At 34.3% G+C, this 17,564-nt stretch overlaps 1 protein-coding gene across 1 annotated transcript in view; it reads right to left on the reverse strand.

Moving 5' to 3' along the window:
* Positions 1 to 265: 265 nt before the first annotated feature.
* The window catches only part of BMP5 (bone morphogenetic protein 5), a 188,584-nt gene continuing 171,285 nt past the window's right edge, over positions 266 to 17,564 (reverse strand). Inside the window, exons 6-7 of the mRNA XM_001364733.5 lie at positions 14,623 to 14,733; positions 266 to 2,190 (exon numbers count right to left, since the gene is read on the reverse strand). Of these exons, the coding sequence (XP_001364770.1) occupies positions 2,041 to 2,190; positions 14,623 to 14,733 (261 nt within the window). The 3' untranslated portion in view covers positions 266 to 2,040. The remainder of the gene's footprint in view (positions 2,191 to 14,622; positions 14,734 to 17,564) is intronic.

Below are 17,564 nucleotides of genomic sequence, written 5' to 3' on the forward strand. Positions count from 1 at the left end.
TTGTTGGAATTCTTTTCTTTATATTCAGCAAAAATCTTTTTCCTTGTAATTTCCACATAATTCGCCTCAGTTTATATCACGGTCAAGCAAAACAAGTATAATCACTCTTTTACGTGACACCTTAGAAAATAAAGAACTCGTGTCTCCCTCTTAACTTTTTATCTCCAGACTTTCTACAATTTGTGCTTTAAAATTGTTTATAATTAAAAAATTGTTAATAATGAAGACCAATTTTTATAAAAAAAGCACATGATAGAGCCACCTATAGTGTTATAGGTTTATTATATTTTAAAATATAGAAATATATTTTAAACAGCACATTTTAAAGAATAATATTATAAACTTCAGTTTTTTAAAAAAAATCTCACAATGGTACACCATTATTCAAAAATATATTACTTAATGAACCCCAAAATACAGTTAACCATCAAATTTTCTCTAGGATAAATTGTGTTTAAAATAGCATAACCATATACCTGAATCACAAACAAACTCATAACTCTTTTGAAGTTATTCCTGATATTTTTTTAACCAAGTGACCCCAAATGAGAAACTCACAAGTAGTACTGTGCTTTATTCATTTTCACATGAACTGCAAATAGGCATAATTATGGAAGGTAATGAAGTCACTACTTATAAATCTGAAGGTGAGTCCACAAAGAGAACTGTCCTAGAAAACAATAGCCCATTCTTCAAAAAGTTAAGTATATATTTTAGAATGGTTTCAGAAGACATGCCAACAGTGAGAGAAAATAAATTAATTTCAGAGGGAAGAACACACATGCACGCATACACACAACTGAACCTTTCCTCTTGGAATTGGCTGTGCTGGAAAGAAGTTTTATGAAATATCCATTTAAAAAAACAACATGAATTTGAATGAGCACATTCTCAAAGATATAAAAAATGGATTTCAGCTGTTCTTTCTAAACAGCAAATTCTCTAAGAACATTTTGGTTAAATGTATCAATTTGTGTGTCAAAGTAATTTAAGGGGTTTTGTTTGGGATAATTTTATTCAGTTGACTTTCAGTACTTTCTCCCAACTAAGACTCCTAGCATCATATCAGTCACCAAAGTCTAGTTATCTGTAACAAGGAGCTCAAGAAAATGGCTCTGTTGAAGTCCTTCTGCTCCTGGACACATACAGTAACTCTTGTCTAAGGGGCAGGGTGGCTCATGTATGTGTTTCTTTATTTTGGACTAAGTTATTAAACATGAAAAAAATTCTGCGGCAGTAGTGCTCGAGATAATAGACAAACATGATTTATTTGAGGTAAGACGGTTGTACTACAATTTTTTAGTGTTAACTTGGAAAGTTATGGACACAGGCTCGAGCCTGTCTCCACATAATTCCTGAAGCTTTGAGCTCTTTGCAAAACCTACACTCCACTAGCCAAGAAGTAACATGCTCCTAGAGTTACACTGATTCTGTTAAAGCAAACAGTTATAACAATTATGTGCAATCTTTCAGTTTCTATGTTCTACCTACCATTTATTTACTCAACATTGGTTAAACATTTAACTTTATCGAATGGAGCAGGACCTCTCAAAGACAAATTGAGTTGATCCAAAGCACTTTTGTTTGGGTTGTTATTATTATTTTTCTTTAGTTTCTTCTCTAAATAAATATCCTACCATGGTTTTCATTGGCACAATGTTTCCAAATGTATTCAATTTCTTTCAACAATATAAAACAGTCACAGGAGTTCTAGTTTCAGGAAAACTGTACAGATATTTTAAAATGATGAAATGGAATGAGTTTATGGCTCTCCACATAACCCACTAAAACTCAGATCTATCATATACTGCGATGATCTAGAAAATAGATTGTACTGATAATCCACCCATTAAAGAGACTACATTCCTGTAAATAAATAAAAAGCTTCTATATACATAATACTGTACATAGGATGAAAGATGGAGTGAACTGGAATGGTTTTAGAGGAAACCTTCTTCTCTAAACACATATATTTTAATTGCAGTCTGATAAACCTTAGTTTAAAATTGAATGTTGTTGCTACTATATTATCACTTAATTTCAGTGACAACCACATGAGCGTACAACCATATTTCGGTATTTTTTCAAAATGACATTAGAACTGTCATCAAAATACAGCACAGAAATTGCATTCAGCTTAGTTGGTGCACAACAAGGCTTAGGTACATGGTCAGGAAACATCAGATGAACCTGGAAAATAGAAAAATAAAAATTTCAAAATAAATACAGTAAAATATTTATTATATTTTGTCACTTTTAAGATCTAAGATTCTTGATCCTTTATATTCAATAATGGGCACTTCAATCCCTACTAGTAAACTACCATTTATATTTGGTAGATATCCATTTTAGATATGAAGTTTAAACTCACTACTAATCTCATATGTCTTACAAACAAGATCTTTAATGTATAATGCAAAATTTCCACTAAATGTATTCAAGGATAATTTCCAGGAGAGGTAGGAGAGAGAGTGTATCATTTAAGAAACATTAACAAGGATTGTTTATCTGGATCAAAGATTGTGTGAATGAGACATTGGAGACAAATTTCATAGGGTTTTAAAAGATAAATAGGTGAGTTTGTATTTGATGTTAAAAATAAATGGGGTCCTTGGCCTTTATTAAGTCAGAAAGAGACACAGATATAACTATGCTTTAGGAAAAAGACTTTGACATTAATCTGGAGGATGAAATCAAAAGCAGAAATCTGAACTATTACTCTGCATTCACAATGCCATCAGCTTTCATATTCCTCCAGTTAATGCAGATCAGAACTCTTCTCTATCATAGCAGACCTTTATGAGTTGCCATAACTGCAAAAAAAAAAAAAAATCCCCTGGTAGCTAACCTTCAGCTGATGAACATCTTCAATATTATCTAGTCTGATCTTCAGATAATAATCTGCCATTGAGTCCAGATTTGAAGATTTTTAGCTTTATAAGACTTCCCCTCCCCCCAAATATATGTACCAGTATGGCCATTGAGAACCCCAAATTAATCCTATTTCATGAAGAGACTTTAATAGGATTTTGTTGAAGGTAGATAAGTAAAAGAATGTAAAATAAGAACATAATTAGAATGAAGGTAATAGCTGCTATAACAATAATGAAGGTGTAGATATTATCAATATATTTATATATTAATATGTTTACATTTATATATTATTCATAATATACATAAATCATGCCATAGATGATTTTAAAAAACTCAGTCAACCAGTCTTTTTAACTTTCCTCAGATGAATCCATTTATTTACCACCTATTATGTATCAGGCACTGTTATGTTCTGGGGATACAGAGAAAGAAAAAAAATAAGTCAGCGTGCTTCTTAGAGATTATTTTACTTCTCTATTCCTCCAGTTCTAGTAGGAGGTATTATTGAATAGAAAGAAAAGTAAAGGTAACAAGGAAGAAAAAATGTCTAGATACCTGGACTAAGAATGAATGTAATTGGAATGTTGACTATATATGAATGGAAATGGTACATGCTAATTCTGATCTGACAGGCATTTTATCCAAGACTTGATTTGGGAAAGTTTAACGAAGAGGCGGTTCCCTGATTTCTCCCACCCCTACACTGCCTCATTCTTTCCCACCCCCTCCAAGACTTCCTCAACCCCCTTCTCCACAAAGCATTTATGAGAAGTCCCACTGATGAGCCATGAGAGGCTTACAGAAAGCCAGTTGAACCCCCAGGAGCTCTGTATGCACAATGAAATACACATCCAGCCTTGGCTGAAGAGATATACAAGTCCTGAAATGTCAACAGAAAATTCAGGAAAAATGAGGTGATCTGACAGAAACTTGAAATTTCTAAGACCTCACAAAAGGAAAACTTGGAAGATTTTTGAGACTTTCAGATGTAACTTGTGTCCCTCATCAGCTTTATCTTCCCTAACCCACACATGCATGATTGATAACCTGCATATTTCAATGACCTTGGCAGCCTCCAAAAGTAATTTTTATATAGGGATGGATTGTTCTTGAATGACTTCTCTAACATATTAGTCACAAACATGGTTTCCTTTAACAACAAACATGCCTGTCTTGTTCTGTGTCTTTTTATGGAACAAGCGTTCTGCATTTATGGTGCACAATGCCAGGAAAAATCCCACTTCCCATGTATGCTGGCATTGTACTATAACATGTATAATATCCCAGGGCAGTGATGCAGAGAAGGAGTTTGTTCCAAATCCATATCAAGGATTTTTTCCCCTTCTGTTTGTTTTAGACACTGCCTTGAAGACTCTATGGCCATTACAGCTGATGGTATTTAATGACCTTTAAAAATTATTTTTTAAGAAGAGGAGTGTATTTTCTCCACTAAAAAAATGCTGAGCACTGTTTTGCTTGAGGGAAATGTTGGTGTTATTGGACATATTTCAAAGAATGTAGAGGCCACTACTGAAAGTCAATAGTTGAGATAGAAAAACATTTTATAGCAACACTTTCAATGGTAGCAAATAACTTGGAAAAAATGGATTGATGCCCCCCCCAATTTTGGAGAATAACTGGAAAATATAATAGGGAAAAGGGTGTTGTATTTAGAGACCTAAACCCAGAGTTTAAATATTGGCTTTGTTAATTATTATCTTTATTATCTTGGCCAAGCCCCTCATCTCTCTGGGCTTAAGTTTCCTCATCAGTAAAAAGAAGGGATTAAACTAGGTGACCTCTAGGACCTCTTTTGTATGTGAAACATTTGATTCTGTGATTCTGTGATTTTGGCACCAGAAGAAACAATGAGCATTAAGAATTCAGAGAAAATTGGAGAGATATATGAACTGATTCAGAGAAAACACAACAGAACCACAGGAATGATTTACATATTGACTACAACAGTACAGAGGGAAATAAAAGAGGAAGACAAGAATTAACATCAGCCTAATCATGTCTTTACTGAACTGTTGTTGAAAAAACTTCTCCAACTCTGCTTAGGAAAGAGGACTTTAGATATAGAATGAACCATAATATGTTAGACATGGTCTATGTTTTTCTTTAGCTTACTTGTCTGTCTTTGTTACAGAGAAGGTTTTATTGAAGGCAAGAGTATCATGGGAAGTGACAGCAGTTTTGCTTCTTTTTTCAAACAGCATCAATAAAATTTTTTAGAAGAAAAAAATAGTATTCCACAACTTCCATATTCTATAACTCATCTAACCATTTCTCGATTCATGGGTTTCCTCTCCATTTCTAATAGACCATCAGTAAAATGTTCTCTGCCAAATTTCTCTCCAAATAATTATTATTCACTCTGTGATAATAAACTTTCTTTTTCTATAATAGTGAGCAATGTTTGAGCTCTAACCTCTCTGCCAACCTTCATTCTTGTATCTCTATCTACTGGACATATTGAATTAGATGTTTCATAGACTTCTTAAACCCAACACGTTCAAAACTTAACACATTCTCTTTCTCCTTAAACTCTCCCTTCCTCCTAACTTCCCTGTACTTTTGGTTGGACATCATCTTTCTGGGTGACACTCTTGACTTCCCTCTCTCTCACTCTCCGTGTCCCATCAGTTGCCAAGGTCTGTCCATTTTACCTTAGTGTAATCTCTCTTGCATTAACCCCCTTCTTGTCTTTGGCACTGCTACTACTTTGATGTCAAGTCTCATCTCCTTGGAATAATCTGTTGCATTTATTTTGTAATTGTTACCTGACATTGTTACCACCTTGGTCCCAGTCATCAGCGCCTTACTCTCAAAATACTAATTGCTTTTTAGTTTGTTAGCCTGTTCCAATTCTCTCGCCATTTAAGCCCATCCTTCACTCAGATGTCAAAGTTGTCTTCTTAAAGGGCAGAACTGACCATATCACACCCCTACTCAATGTTCCATTGATTTCCTTTCACCTCCAGGACAAAAAAAAAAAACTCAGACTTTTTTTTGACATGTTTGACATCCAGAGCCATTAATAACCTGACTTCCCACTCCTTTCAATACACACAGATATCCATTTGTCTTACATCTTATACTCCTCAACCCTCCATGTACTCTGAAATGCAGTCATGTTTACCTGCTTGCCTTTCTTCCAAGGATACACGGTCTCCCAACTTTGAATATTTTCACTGCCTGTCCCCTTGCTTTGAATGTTCTCCTTCCTCATATTACCTACCTCCTGACTTCCCTGACATCCTTTTCTTGTTTAAAAAAACACCTTACTTTCTGTCTTTGTATTGATATTAAGTATTAGTTCCAAGGTAGACGAGAGGAAAGGGCTAAGTAAACTGGGCTTAAGTAGAGTTAGGAAGTATCCGAGACCAGATTTGAGCCAAGTCCTCCCATTTCCAGAACTGCTTCTCTATCTCCAAGTCACCTAGATACCCTCTTAGCTGACTTTCTTCTTCAATTTCCAGCCAAAATTTCATCATTTACCAGTGTTTTCTGACTTCTCTTACTCTTAGATTTTTCCCTCTTCTCCACTGATTCCAATTTATCCTGTATATACCTTGTTTGTACATAATTGTTTACATGATGCCAGCTCTCTGATGGAGGGGACTTTGGTATTTTTTTTAAATATTTTCAGCACTTTGCATTGTGCCTGGTGCATAACAGTGCATACTAAATGCTTATTGCTCAGACTGACTCACTGTGGACATGGGCATGAAGGATTATGGTTTATTTCAGAAGGTCATTGAGTAGAATTCTTTTCTTCAGCTTATCACCTTCACATCAGTTAAAAATCACATCTCATTGCAGAGAAAGAAAGAAATTCTGTGTTGGTGCTAAGAGCAGGAAAAAAAGAATGAATGATATTGAAAACTCATGAATGGTGTCAGAAAGAAGAGATCTTATACCTGAAGAAACAAAAGCCAAAATTTGCCAATTTGTTCCCTGAATTTAGAAGAGAAACTGATTAAAGAGGGAAACGTGAAAAATTCAGCTGAAGATTGCTATATAACTTAGAATGAGCCAATCAGATCAAGAGTAACAGAGAATATCATGGTGAATTGTTTGCTATGTTAAGCATTGAGCTTCTGCACGACTATTCCTTTAGAGTACATTTGTATAAGTCAAATCAAGTCTCTTAAAAGAGTCATTGCTTTTCAATGCTAGAATCCCCAAACTGTTGGCTATCCTAGGAAAAATCTCCACTTGGATCATAATGTAAGGATATACCTTTTAGGTTTTTGGCTCAAGAGTGAAGTTGAGACACCTTTTCTTCTTGATATAAATTTCTCAGAGGACATGCTGGCCTAAGTATCAAGGATATATATATATATATATATATATATATATATATATATATATATATATATATAATGTAAGAGACTCTAACAGAACCCAGTGTTTAAACAAAATTCACTGTCAACATTGCCCTTTGTACTAAAGAATTCAGTTACTATTCTTGGTACACTACCAGATAGTATATATTTGCCTGCCTTTTCCAAAGAAAAATTATTTATTCAGCTATCATTATAAAAATAATAAGAAATATTCCTTCAGTAAACTAGAGGTGTAATGTTCCACAATACAGAAGAGTAGGGATACACATGCATTGTCTAAAGGAACAGAGGAGTAGCCCAAGTCACTGTCAAACTGTGAAATCCTTTCCCTTCTTATGGTTTCTTCAATTTTTCTTCCTGACTATGTTTTACATTTCTCAAGCATATATGGCAAGCTAGAAATTAAAATACTCTTTTAAAAATAAAATCTTGGTTCTTCATTTTCTTCCATTCATCACTTACAAACCCAGCTCTCAAGCTTTTGGCTGAACTTGTTCAATGCACATGTGTCCAACTATAGCATAGAGAACACAAAAATATGAAAAAACATAGAATCTAAATGCTAGTGAAACACTAAGGACAGCTGGTCTGCTACAACAAAGATTATTCTTAGCAAGTAACTTACTCAGAAGGAAGATAGGCTAGTCCATCCAGTAAAGTTAAAAACTGGAATTGGTTTCAAAGACTGCTTGGCATTCTTAATAGTTGAAATACTCACAAATCCTAGCTATATCCTCCTTTCCTTGGCTATGTGCCATTTCTGGTTTTCTGCTTAAGAAACCAGAAAGAATGTGATTCTTTAAAAGGAAGCACACTAAAAAACATGAGCATATTTCCACAATAATTTTCTATGGCACTAGATTTGTCTAACTAGTGCTCAGCGTGGCAAAGAGATAATTTAATTTGTCTCTTCTAAATGCTCTGTTCCACAAACTCCAAATATAGTGTAATATTTTACAGTTGTCTGGTTATCTTCACAATAGACAAGTTACATCATTTGGTGTCTCTTCATATAATTGCTCCTTTACTCTCCATCACCACCACGAGAACTTTTGCTTCAGTTCTGAGCACTTTTCATGGCTTATTAAAACCTTTTCTCTCCTTCCCTGGATTTCACTCTTTCCTTACTTCTACCTCCAAGAATCCCCAATTTCCATTAAAAATCAGTTCAAATGCTATCTTCTTTTATACATGAAGACCTTTCCTATTCTCCACCCAGTTACTTCTCCTCCTCCTCCAAACTGCATTCAATGTCTTTGTACATCCATAGTCAGTCTTTTATATTTTGGGTATCATGAAATTGCTACACATTTAAAAAATCTGAATATTTTCCCTCTTGTTTATCTTCTAGGAATAAACATAGGATAAAATTTATTTAAATGGGATAGGAATTCCCCCCTTTTAAACATTCCTGATATATGCTACAGTCAAGGTTAGATTTGGAAAAAAAATGACCTGTTCACTTGGTATCTAAAGTGATAAAAGTCTGATGATGAATTAAAAAAAAATTGGGGGCAACTGGTTGGCTTGGTAGATTGAGAGCCAGGCCCAGAGACTGGAGGTCCTGGGTTCAAATTTGGATTCACACACTTCCCAGCTGTGTGACTCTGAGCAAATCACTTAACCCCCATTGCCTAGCCCTTACAGAAGAGTGCTTCTGCCTTGGAACCAATACACAGTATTGATTCTAAGATGGAAAGTAGGGGTTTAATAGAAAAAAATGTGAACTCTTGTTCAATTCATCACTAAATTATGTCAACTAAGTGATTGTAGCAAAAAAGAGGACATATTGCATATTTTAAATATATAAAAGTTTATAATACTTATATAAATATTTTAAATTATCATTTTCCTTTTCTGTCTGAAAATGTTCATGTCACTATGCTTTCCAAATGGCTACTTTCTTACTTTATCAGCAGTTTTTGTCAAAGAGAAAGTCCTTATATCAGTTATTATATAAATAATATAAATGCCAGTGATACAGAAGGAAAAGTAAGAAAGTCCCTATTTTCAAGGAATATACTTTCCAATAGACAAGACACCTCTACCAAAGGGTCATGCAGCAGAACAAAAGACTTAGCTCCATGACTTTAATTTCAGGATTTTTTTGACTCAATCAATTCAACTGGTCATTTATTTTCTATTTTTCTAATGAGTGCCAAGTAGATTATTTCCCCTCCCCCTCCCCAATTATTTCCCTTGAGATTCTTTTTCTCTTTCATTAAAAATCTGATTTTTTTCACTACTATAGAATAACTTTTTGTTAGTTGGACTGTGCCTATTAAGTAAATATTTTATGCATACATACATATATATATATACACATATATATGTATATATATAAGAATTTATAGTCTCTCTCAGTGAAATGCAAGACCCTTAAGAGCAGGGACTATTTAATTTGTGACATATATATCCAGTCTTTAACAGTTGCTGGTACCTTCTGAATGCCTGATCCATATGTGTTGATTCCATGATTGAGTTCTCATTCATAAATTTCTCTCTCTTAAAAGCTCTTTAAGGCTCTCTCCTGAAATCTCTAATACCATCAGTCTGGTTTCCCATCACTCAGAAAGTCTTAACCATCTTCAAGATGATATACCAAAGTCTGGACAGAGACTTTAGAGCCTCTACCAGCTTCATTACCTTTTGACATTTCTCAAAACCACTCATCAGATTATGTTTCTTTATAAAAGCAAATATGCCAGCTTCTCCCACAGATGATGCTTCTTAGGTTGCTCAGTGATGCAGTGGATAAAACACTGTACTAGAGTTGGGAAAATTTAAGTTCAAATCTAGCATTAGGTATTTATCCACTAGATGTGTGACCCTGCATAAGTCATTTAACCTCCTTCAATCTCAGTTTCCTCATTTCCTTAAGTAATGATGAATGTATTAATGTAAAGAAAAGATATACAAGAAAAAAAATGTAAAAAAAGTAAAAATGATGATAATAATATCTACTTCTCAAGATTGTTGTAAAAATAAAATGAGATATTTATGAAGCATTTTTCAAAACTTAAAAGTGTTATATGAATGCTAGTTAATATTTATTATTATTATTATTTATTATCTATAAACCAAAATCCTATAATGTTTTGACTCAGGAACCATTTTCTTTAAAGGAAAATTACCCAGTTTACTCAAACAACATATAACCATGAATCAGATTATGCCTCTGAGACATAGTGAAATTTCCCAAGTGCCTTTTACTTATGCTTGTATAGCTGAAGTACTGTTACAATATGCCACATTTCTGTAAAACAATAGCAGTCAGTTATGTTAGGTCATTAGCTTGCTGAATACATGTTTGCTAGGTGCTATGAGTGTTATAAATAATTTATCCAATTTTGGTGGATGGAGGTATGACTTGTATTTTATGGGTTTATAGTGAAAAAAGTGTTTTGTAAAACTTAAAATGTCATAAAAATGTACACACTATTATTGTTGTTACCTATATTTCATCCACCTTTATTCTAATAATGATAATAATAAATGCTTATTATCACTGTAACTTAGATAATGCTTGACACAGTGTCTGGCACATAGTAAATATTTAATAAGTGTATGTTGACTGACTAATTTCTCTAAGGTTTGTGATTGTTTTCCATATATTAACTTCTCTGATAGTCACAACAACCCTCTGTTGTAGGGATTCATTAAACAGGAATCATTATAGCCATTTAGAGATGAGCAAACTAAGCCAAAAACAATGAAGTAACTTGCCCTGGGTCGGAGAACTCTAAATGAGTAGCTACACCCTATTTAGTAGGAAGCCAAGTCCAGACCTCTAGATGACATAGTGCATATAAAACTGGGCTCAGAGTGAGGAAGACCCAAATTCATATCAGGACTTACTACTTAACTGTGTGCTTCTGAACAAGGCACTTAACTTCTATTGGCCTTGGTTGTGTCAACTGTTAAATGAAAATAATAACATCTTCCTCCCAGAGCTACTACAAGGGTCAGCTGAGTTAAAATCTAGGAAGAGCTTAGTACAGGAAGGAGCTAGGTGGCTTATTGGACTGAGGGCAGGTCTACAGATGGGTTCAAAGCTGGCCTCAGACACTTCATAGTTGTGTGACCCTGGGCAAGTCACTTAATCCCAAATTGCCTAATCCAATTAATTCCAATTAATTGCCTAATTCCAAGATAGAAGGTACTGGTTTAAAAAAAAAAAGAGTTCAGCAAAGTGCGTGGGTCAGAATAGATACTTAATAAATGATTGTTCCCCTTGGTAGTCCTCCCAAATCTGAATGTAGCACTTATTTCTACTAAACTTCTCTGCTTTTTCATATGCTTTAAAAGAAATGTTTTTATGATTTACATCATATTTTTTTTTAATTTAAAACACTTACCTTCCATTTTGTTGTCAATACTGTGTATTGGCTCCAAGGCAGAAGAGTGGTAAGGGCTAGGCAATGGGGGTTAAGTGACTTGCCCAGGGTCACACAGTTGGGAAGTGTCTGAGGCCAGATTTGAACCTAGGACCTTCCATCTCTAGGCCTGACACTCAATCCACTGAGCCACCCAGCTGCCCCCTACATCATATTTTATTTAGCATTGTTTATCTAGTCTCTTACTGCCTCTTCAGAACCTTGCATTATGGTTAAAACTTGTTGAGAATATGGAAAAGAAAGAAATATATTCCAAAGATTTTAATAAAATTAAGGAACCAAAAAAGAAAGGTCAACTTTATTCTTTTTCTGTAGAATAGTTCATATTTATATAATGCTTTTTAATATTTATGAAACATTTCCCTTACAGTCCTATGAAACAAGACTCATTATCAATATTGTAAAGAAGAAAAAGCTAAGGCTTAATTAGATTGTCATTTGTTTAAGGTTAAATAGCTAAGTAACAGCAATAATATACAATGATCAACTTTGAATGATTTAACTATTAGCAATAATGGAAGGATCCAAAGCAACTCCAAGGAACTTAGGATGGAAAAGGCTTTCCGCTGCCATAGAATGAACATGGAATCTGAATGCAGATTGAAGCAAACCATTTTTTCCACTTCATTTCCTTCATATCTTTTTTTCTTATGTCTTCTTTCAAAACATGAGGAACTTTGAAATATGTATAGCATGATAGCACACGTATGAATGGTATCATATTTTCTACTGTCTCAGGAAAGTAGAGAAAAGAGGCAGGGAGAGAATATAGGTTGGAAAGTGTCACAAAACTATTATAAAAATTGATATCTACCTGTAAAACAAATGTCAAATAATAACTGGCAAAGTCCAGAAGAGTTCAGGTCCCTTAAAGCTTTTTGAAGATAAAAGAGTAAAATGGCATTTTCTTGAAAGTTTGTCCGAATTTCAACATGTTTGTTGTTGAATTTGTTTTTGTAGTGGTTGTCCCCAAATGAGCATGCTGGTTTTTGACACTGAGACCCTAAGTAGCTTCTGAGTAACTTTGGTGACTTGGGGTATTCCAATACACAGAATGTAGAGAGAGCCAAGAGTCCAGTGGAGTCTTGGAGGGATATCAGGAAACCAGCAGCTTGGAAAAGCAAGATGAGTCGTTCTAGAAATGGGATTTTGGCATGTAGATCAGTTTCTATGTTTCTCTCTGTGTTAGAGAATGAGATGAATGCACTGATTGAAAATTAAAATTAGTTGAACAGATCCTACCACCCTATAGGGAAAGTGGTAAGAATATATTATAAATAAATAAATCTTAGGGGCTGTCAACCACTGAGTCGTCAGGGAAGTCAACAGTTATGGGTAGAAGTTTTTACCACACCAGTTAATAACAAAGCTTAGGCAAAAGGTATGAAAAACCAGACTTTAAGCTAGTAAATGACAAATGAAAGATTAAAATAAAGGATTTTTACAGTGACTTTCAAGAGATCATGCTGTGTTTATGTTTTTGTAAGTATCATATAACATCTATGTATATGTAAAATGTACATTTTTCTCAGTTCTAGAGGAATGTGTCTGCACTCTCCAAGTAAAAAGGAAGATTGGAATGCTTCTTAAAGAAACAAACAAGGAAAATATTCTCCAAGGAAGATAAAGGAGAAAACACGCTATTCAGACACAGGCTAGGACTGTGACCTGTAAGAAAGTTTGTTTTGGAGTAAGAAAGCAGAAGGTAGTAAAATAATGTGATATTGAGAATGGATAAGAGAAAGATTATGAATATTTGAAGCTAAGTATTAGGTATATATTTTCCTATAAAAGTAGCAGCCAAACATTTTTTGTGGTGGGGTGGGAAGAGGGTAGACAGTTTCTTGCTAAAGAATATTCAAGTGTTATTGTGTGAAAAGTTATCGACTAAAAATAAAAGACATTTGAATTCTATTTGGTGATTCTTTTCTGAAGGGTACCAAATTGATCCATTGTCAATGTCACTTAATAGGAACATTAATGCCATCTGAATGGTAATAGAGAGGAAGATCCTCTACCAAAAAAGGATCACAACCTTCTCCTGGTCATTTATATGTAAATAAATGATACCAAGAAAGCATTTTTTAAAGATTATGAAATTCTGGGGAAAATTCTGAAGAACTTTATTTATAAGCATGGCATGTGAGGTTTCTGTGTGTGTGTGTGTACCACAGCTGATGTTAACAGAAAGGTACACATGGGAATTGAACAGCTGGCTAGAAAGATGGTTTCTCAAAAAAGAATTTGGAACATGGGATCATTGTTGAAAACATACGAGTAATAAAATCTTATTTAGTAATGGATGTAGTATGCCAAGAGATGGTCAAAAATCTGCTTGCCTGGAAGCTTGCCATTTTGATCAAGAAAGCTTTCAACTATAACGGGATGATCCAAGGAAAAAATAGTACACATAGAGTTACCATCCCTAAAATCATAGTTTAGTATGTAGAAAATATAGGGTGAAGACAAAAAAAGAAAGGACAAGAGAAAATATCCAAGAAGAAAGCTAGTGACAAAACACAATGCCATAGATATTTATATGAAAGTAAATGAAAAATGGGGCAGTGAATAGAATAAAAAGATCCTAATACTAAGGAAACAAAGCTAACTACATAAGAAATCACTGAATTTAAATGGAATGGAACTTATGTCTGGAATGTGATTTTGAAAAAAATATAATTTGTTAAAAATGAACAGACTGAATAGAGTTTTTGTTTTCTATCTAAAAAAGACATGACCCAGACATGACAATTCAGGAACAAGTAGGATACTGATGAGAGGAAGCTATGACAGTGATGGGAAGTAGCTTATAGGAGAGGGTATCACCTATGGGTTATCGTTATCACATGTTCAGGGGAAAGTAGGTTGGAGAGCTGCCACAGGAAAGATAGATGCTCAAGACATTGGAAATCTGGGACAAATTGTTAATTAGTTTCCTTATCAGTAATTTTTCACTCTTACAAAAATAAACAACAAACAAGAAAAAAAGTACTTACCAGAGTTTGAACTATGGCATGATTGGTAGCATTCATATGGGCATTCAATGGAAAAGAACATTCTCCATCACAATAGAAAGCAGCATAGCCCTCCGGAGCAATAATCCAATCCTAAAACATTCCCACAAAGAATATAATACCTAATGAATACATTTGTGTGACATGCTCTATGCCTTAAAATTGGAAAATTAATAAATGTTCAAATTTCCATAGAAATCTGACTCAAAGGATCCTCAAATTTTAAAAGATTCAATTTTTTCTCAGTATTCTCCAGAAATCAGTCCTTGATGAACAACTTCCATTCTTTTGTTAAATTTAACATTTATGATAAAATTATGAATTTTCACTAAGCAAACATATTCAATGTTCCCAAGCATATTTATAAAATATTATATTTTATACATTATGTATATATTATTTTCAATAGTGTGTTTATACATGTGTGTGATAGACAGCATGAATAGAGAGCTTCCCCCAGTGTCTGAAATGTCTGAGTTAAAGCTCCATCTCTGATAGATATTAGTTGCCTGATCCTAAGCGAGAAACAATTCTCATTGTCCCAGGTAACTTCCAAGACTCTAAATTGTATAGAAAGCATCTATCTGAATTGGTATAGGAAGTCTCTCTCCGAAACTTTCTAACACAAAGGAAACCATAGGTCAATTTTTTAAAGTGTTTATACATAGAGTTCACACTCATATATTTATTTGCTTACTTACATATGTCACTGAATATCTTGAAAAATTAAGGCACATTATGAAAGTCTTTAAACTATTAAACACTTTAAAAAAGTGTTTCATTTCATTCCTATTCCCTCTACTTATTCAGAGCAACACCTCTCCACATGCTTACAGGTATTAGTAAAGTAAAATAACAATAATCAACACTACCTCAGGATAAAATAGAAATGAGCCTCTCCACATGTCATTAGTCAGCAAGCCACTTAAACTAGCCTTATCACTCTTAATTTTGTCAATAGGCATAATTGCCAGGACATATTTCAAGCATGGTTGCACCTTCAGAAATTTCTCTTCAGCAACCCAGGAGTAGAACCCTTAATAAGCTTTACCGGAGGACCATTTTTAGAAAAATTTTAGTATTATAAGCTTTGCTATTGTTGTTGTCATTTAGTTGCTGCCCCATTCTTAATGGCCTCATTTTGAATTTTTTTGGCAAAAATAATGGAGTGGTTTGCCATTTCCTTCTCCAGCTCATTTTATAGATGAGACAAACAGGGTAAAGTGACTTGCCCAAGGTCACACAGCTCGACAGTGTCTGAGACTGAATTTGAAGTCAAAACAGCACTTTATCCACTAAGTCACCTAATCTGTTTTATAAGCTATCTTAGAGATAACTTACTGATTGATAATTGATCAGATGTGGAGCTAGATGGGACCAGAAAGGCTATTATGTTATAAATGAGGAAACTGAAGCCTAAGGAAGTAAAGTAACTTACTCAAAGTCACACATGTATTAAGTGACAGAGAAAGCACTGAACTCAGTTCTCCTGACTCTAAATATTCCACTCTTTCCACTGTATACTACTTAATTCTACAATTAGAACTACAAATTCAAATGGAATTTGAGGAGAAAAGAGTGTAAACTTAGATGATCTCCATTGCTTCCAGAAAAAATGGAATGTGTTTATTTCAAATCCTGGAAACTCAGACAAAAATGTAAAGTTCTCCACACATGTCCCCCAGCTCCTAATAGATATTATTTTTAAAATTCCATGCTCCTTTTTAAAGCTTTGTATTTGCATATTTTTCCTCCTGGAATTGACCCAGAATGAATGCCTAAGAAAAATGAAAATGTTTAATTAATTAAAAACAATTACTACAGACACATGTTATATCTTACCTCATACAAGTATGGAACTTCCAACACTAGTAGGCAGTTGGGAAACAAATCTAAATATTCTATGCAAATGAAAATTTGGGTATGAAAAGTGTAAAGTACAGTGTTTTTAAAAATTTAATAATAAGGAAGGATGTTTCTAAGACTAGCCAATTCTACATTTCCCATAGTTTGGGGAGTTAGTAAATACTGGATTTATGTAGAAAATTCCCAGTTTTCAACCTTATTCTGTTATTACACAAAGCTAAATCTCCCCTCTTTTTTTTCTTCTTGCAGTTAGTTACATATTAACATCATAAACATTGTCAAGAGAAGGAGAACATTGTGGTGTACAGACTGAGGTTAAAAATGCAACAGACAATGATCCTCCCTTCCTTGATGCTGAGGACATTTTAGTCTCTTGAGTATCCTAGCTCTGTCACTCAGAAAGCTTTGTGATTTATAGGCAAGTTATATGAACTTTTAGGGCCTCCATTTCCTCCTCTTAAAAAAGAAGATGTTGGTCCCTAAGAACTCTGAGGTTTCTTGCTGATCTGTTCCTCCTTTGTCTCGAAGAGGACCAATGGCATCATAGACTGATATGTTGACTTGGATGTGAATTGGATTTAAGTGAGACAGTTATACTAAATTGTCAGTATCACTCACTCAGAGTCTTCAAAATTCAGTAGCAAGACAAAAATCAAGACTATTGGGTGGGATGCAGTGGAGATGCACCTTGGCATCCTTGATGTCTGATCAAGCTCTAAACATTCCAACGTGTCTGTTTCTGTAGTCTTGATGGCTCTTGGAATAAATTGTTCTCATCCACCCATTTCCCTACAGGAAAGTCTTCATATGTTTGGAGGCAGATATCCCCCTAACTTACTGATGGGTTTGAGAGCTGTAAGTTACTTTCATTCTGATTTATTAAGCATATCTGCCAAGATGGTTTTACTGGGATGTGGCCTCTGCACACAGTGAGGGATAAGTAAAAATTGGGCACCAAATGTGGATAAGCAGATATATAATCCTATAAACCTAGGAAGAGAAAACCATTCCAGGTTGGAAAATGGAGCAGGCCAAAATTCCCAAGATAATCAGAGGGA

Source organism: Monodelphis domestica, chromosome 2, assembly GCF_027887165.1.
Source record: "Monodelphis domestica isolate mMonDom1 chromosome 2, mMonDom1.pri, whole genome shotgun sequence".
Lineage (NCBI taxonomy): Eukaryota > Metazoa > Chordata > Mammalia > Didelphimorphia > Didelphidae > Monodelphis > Monodelphis domestica.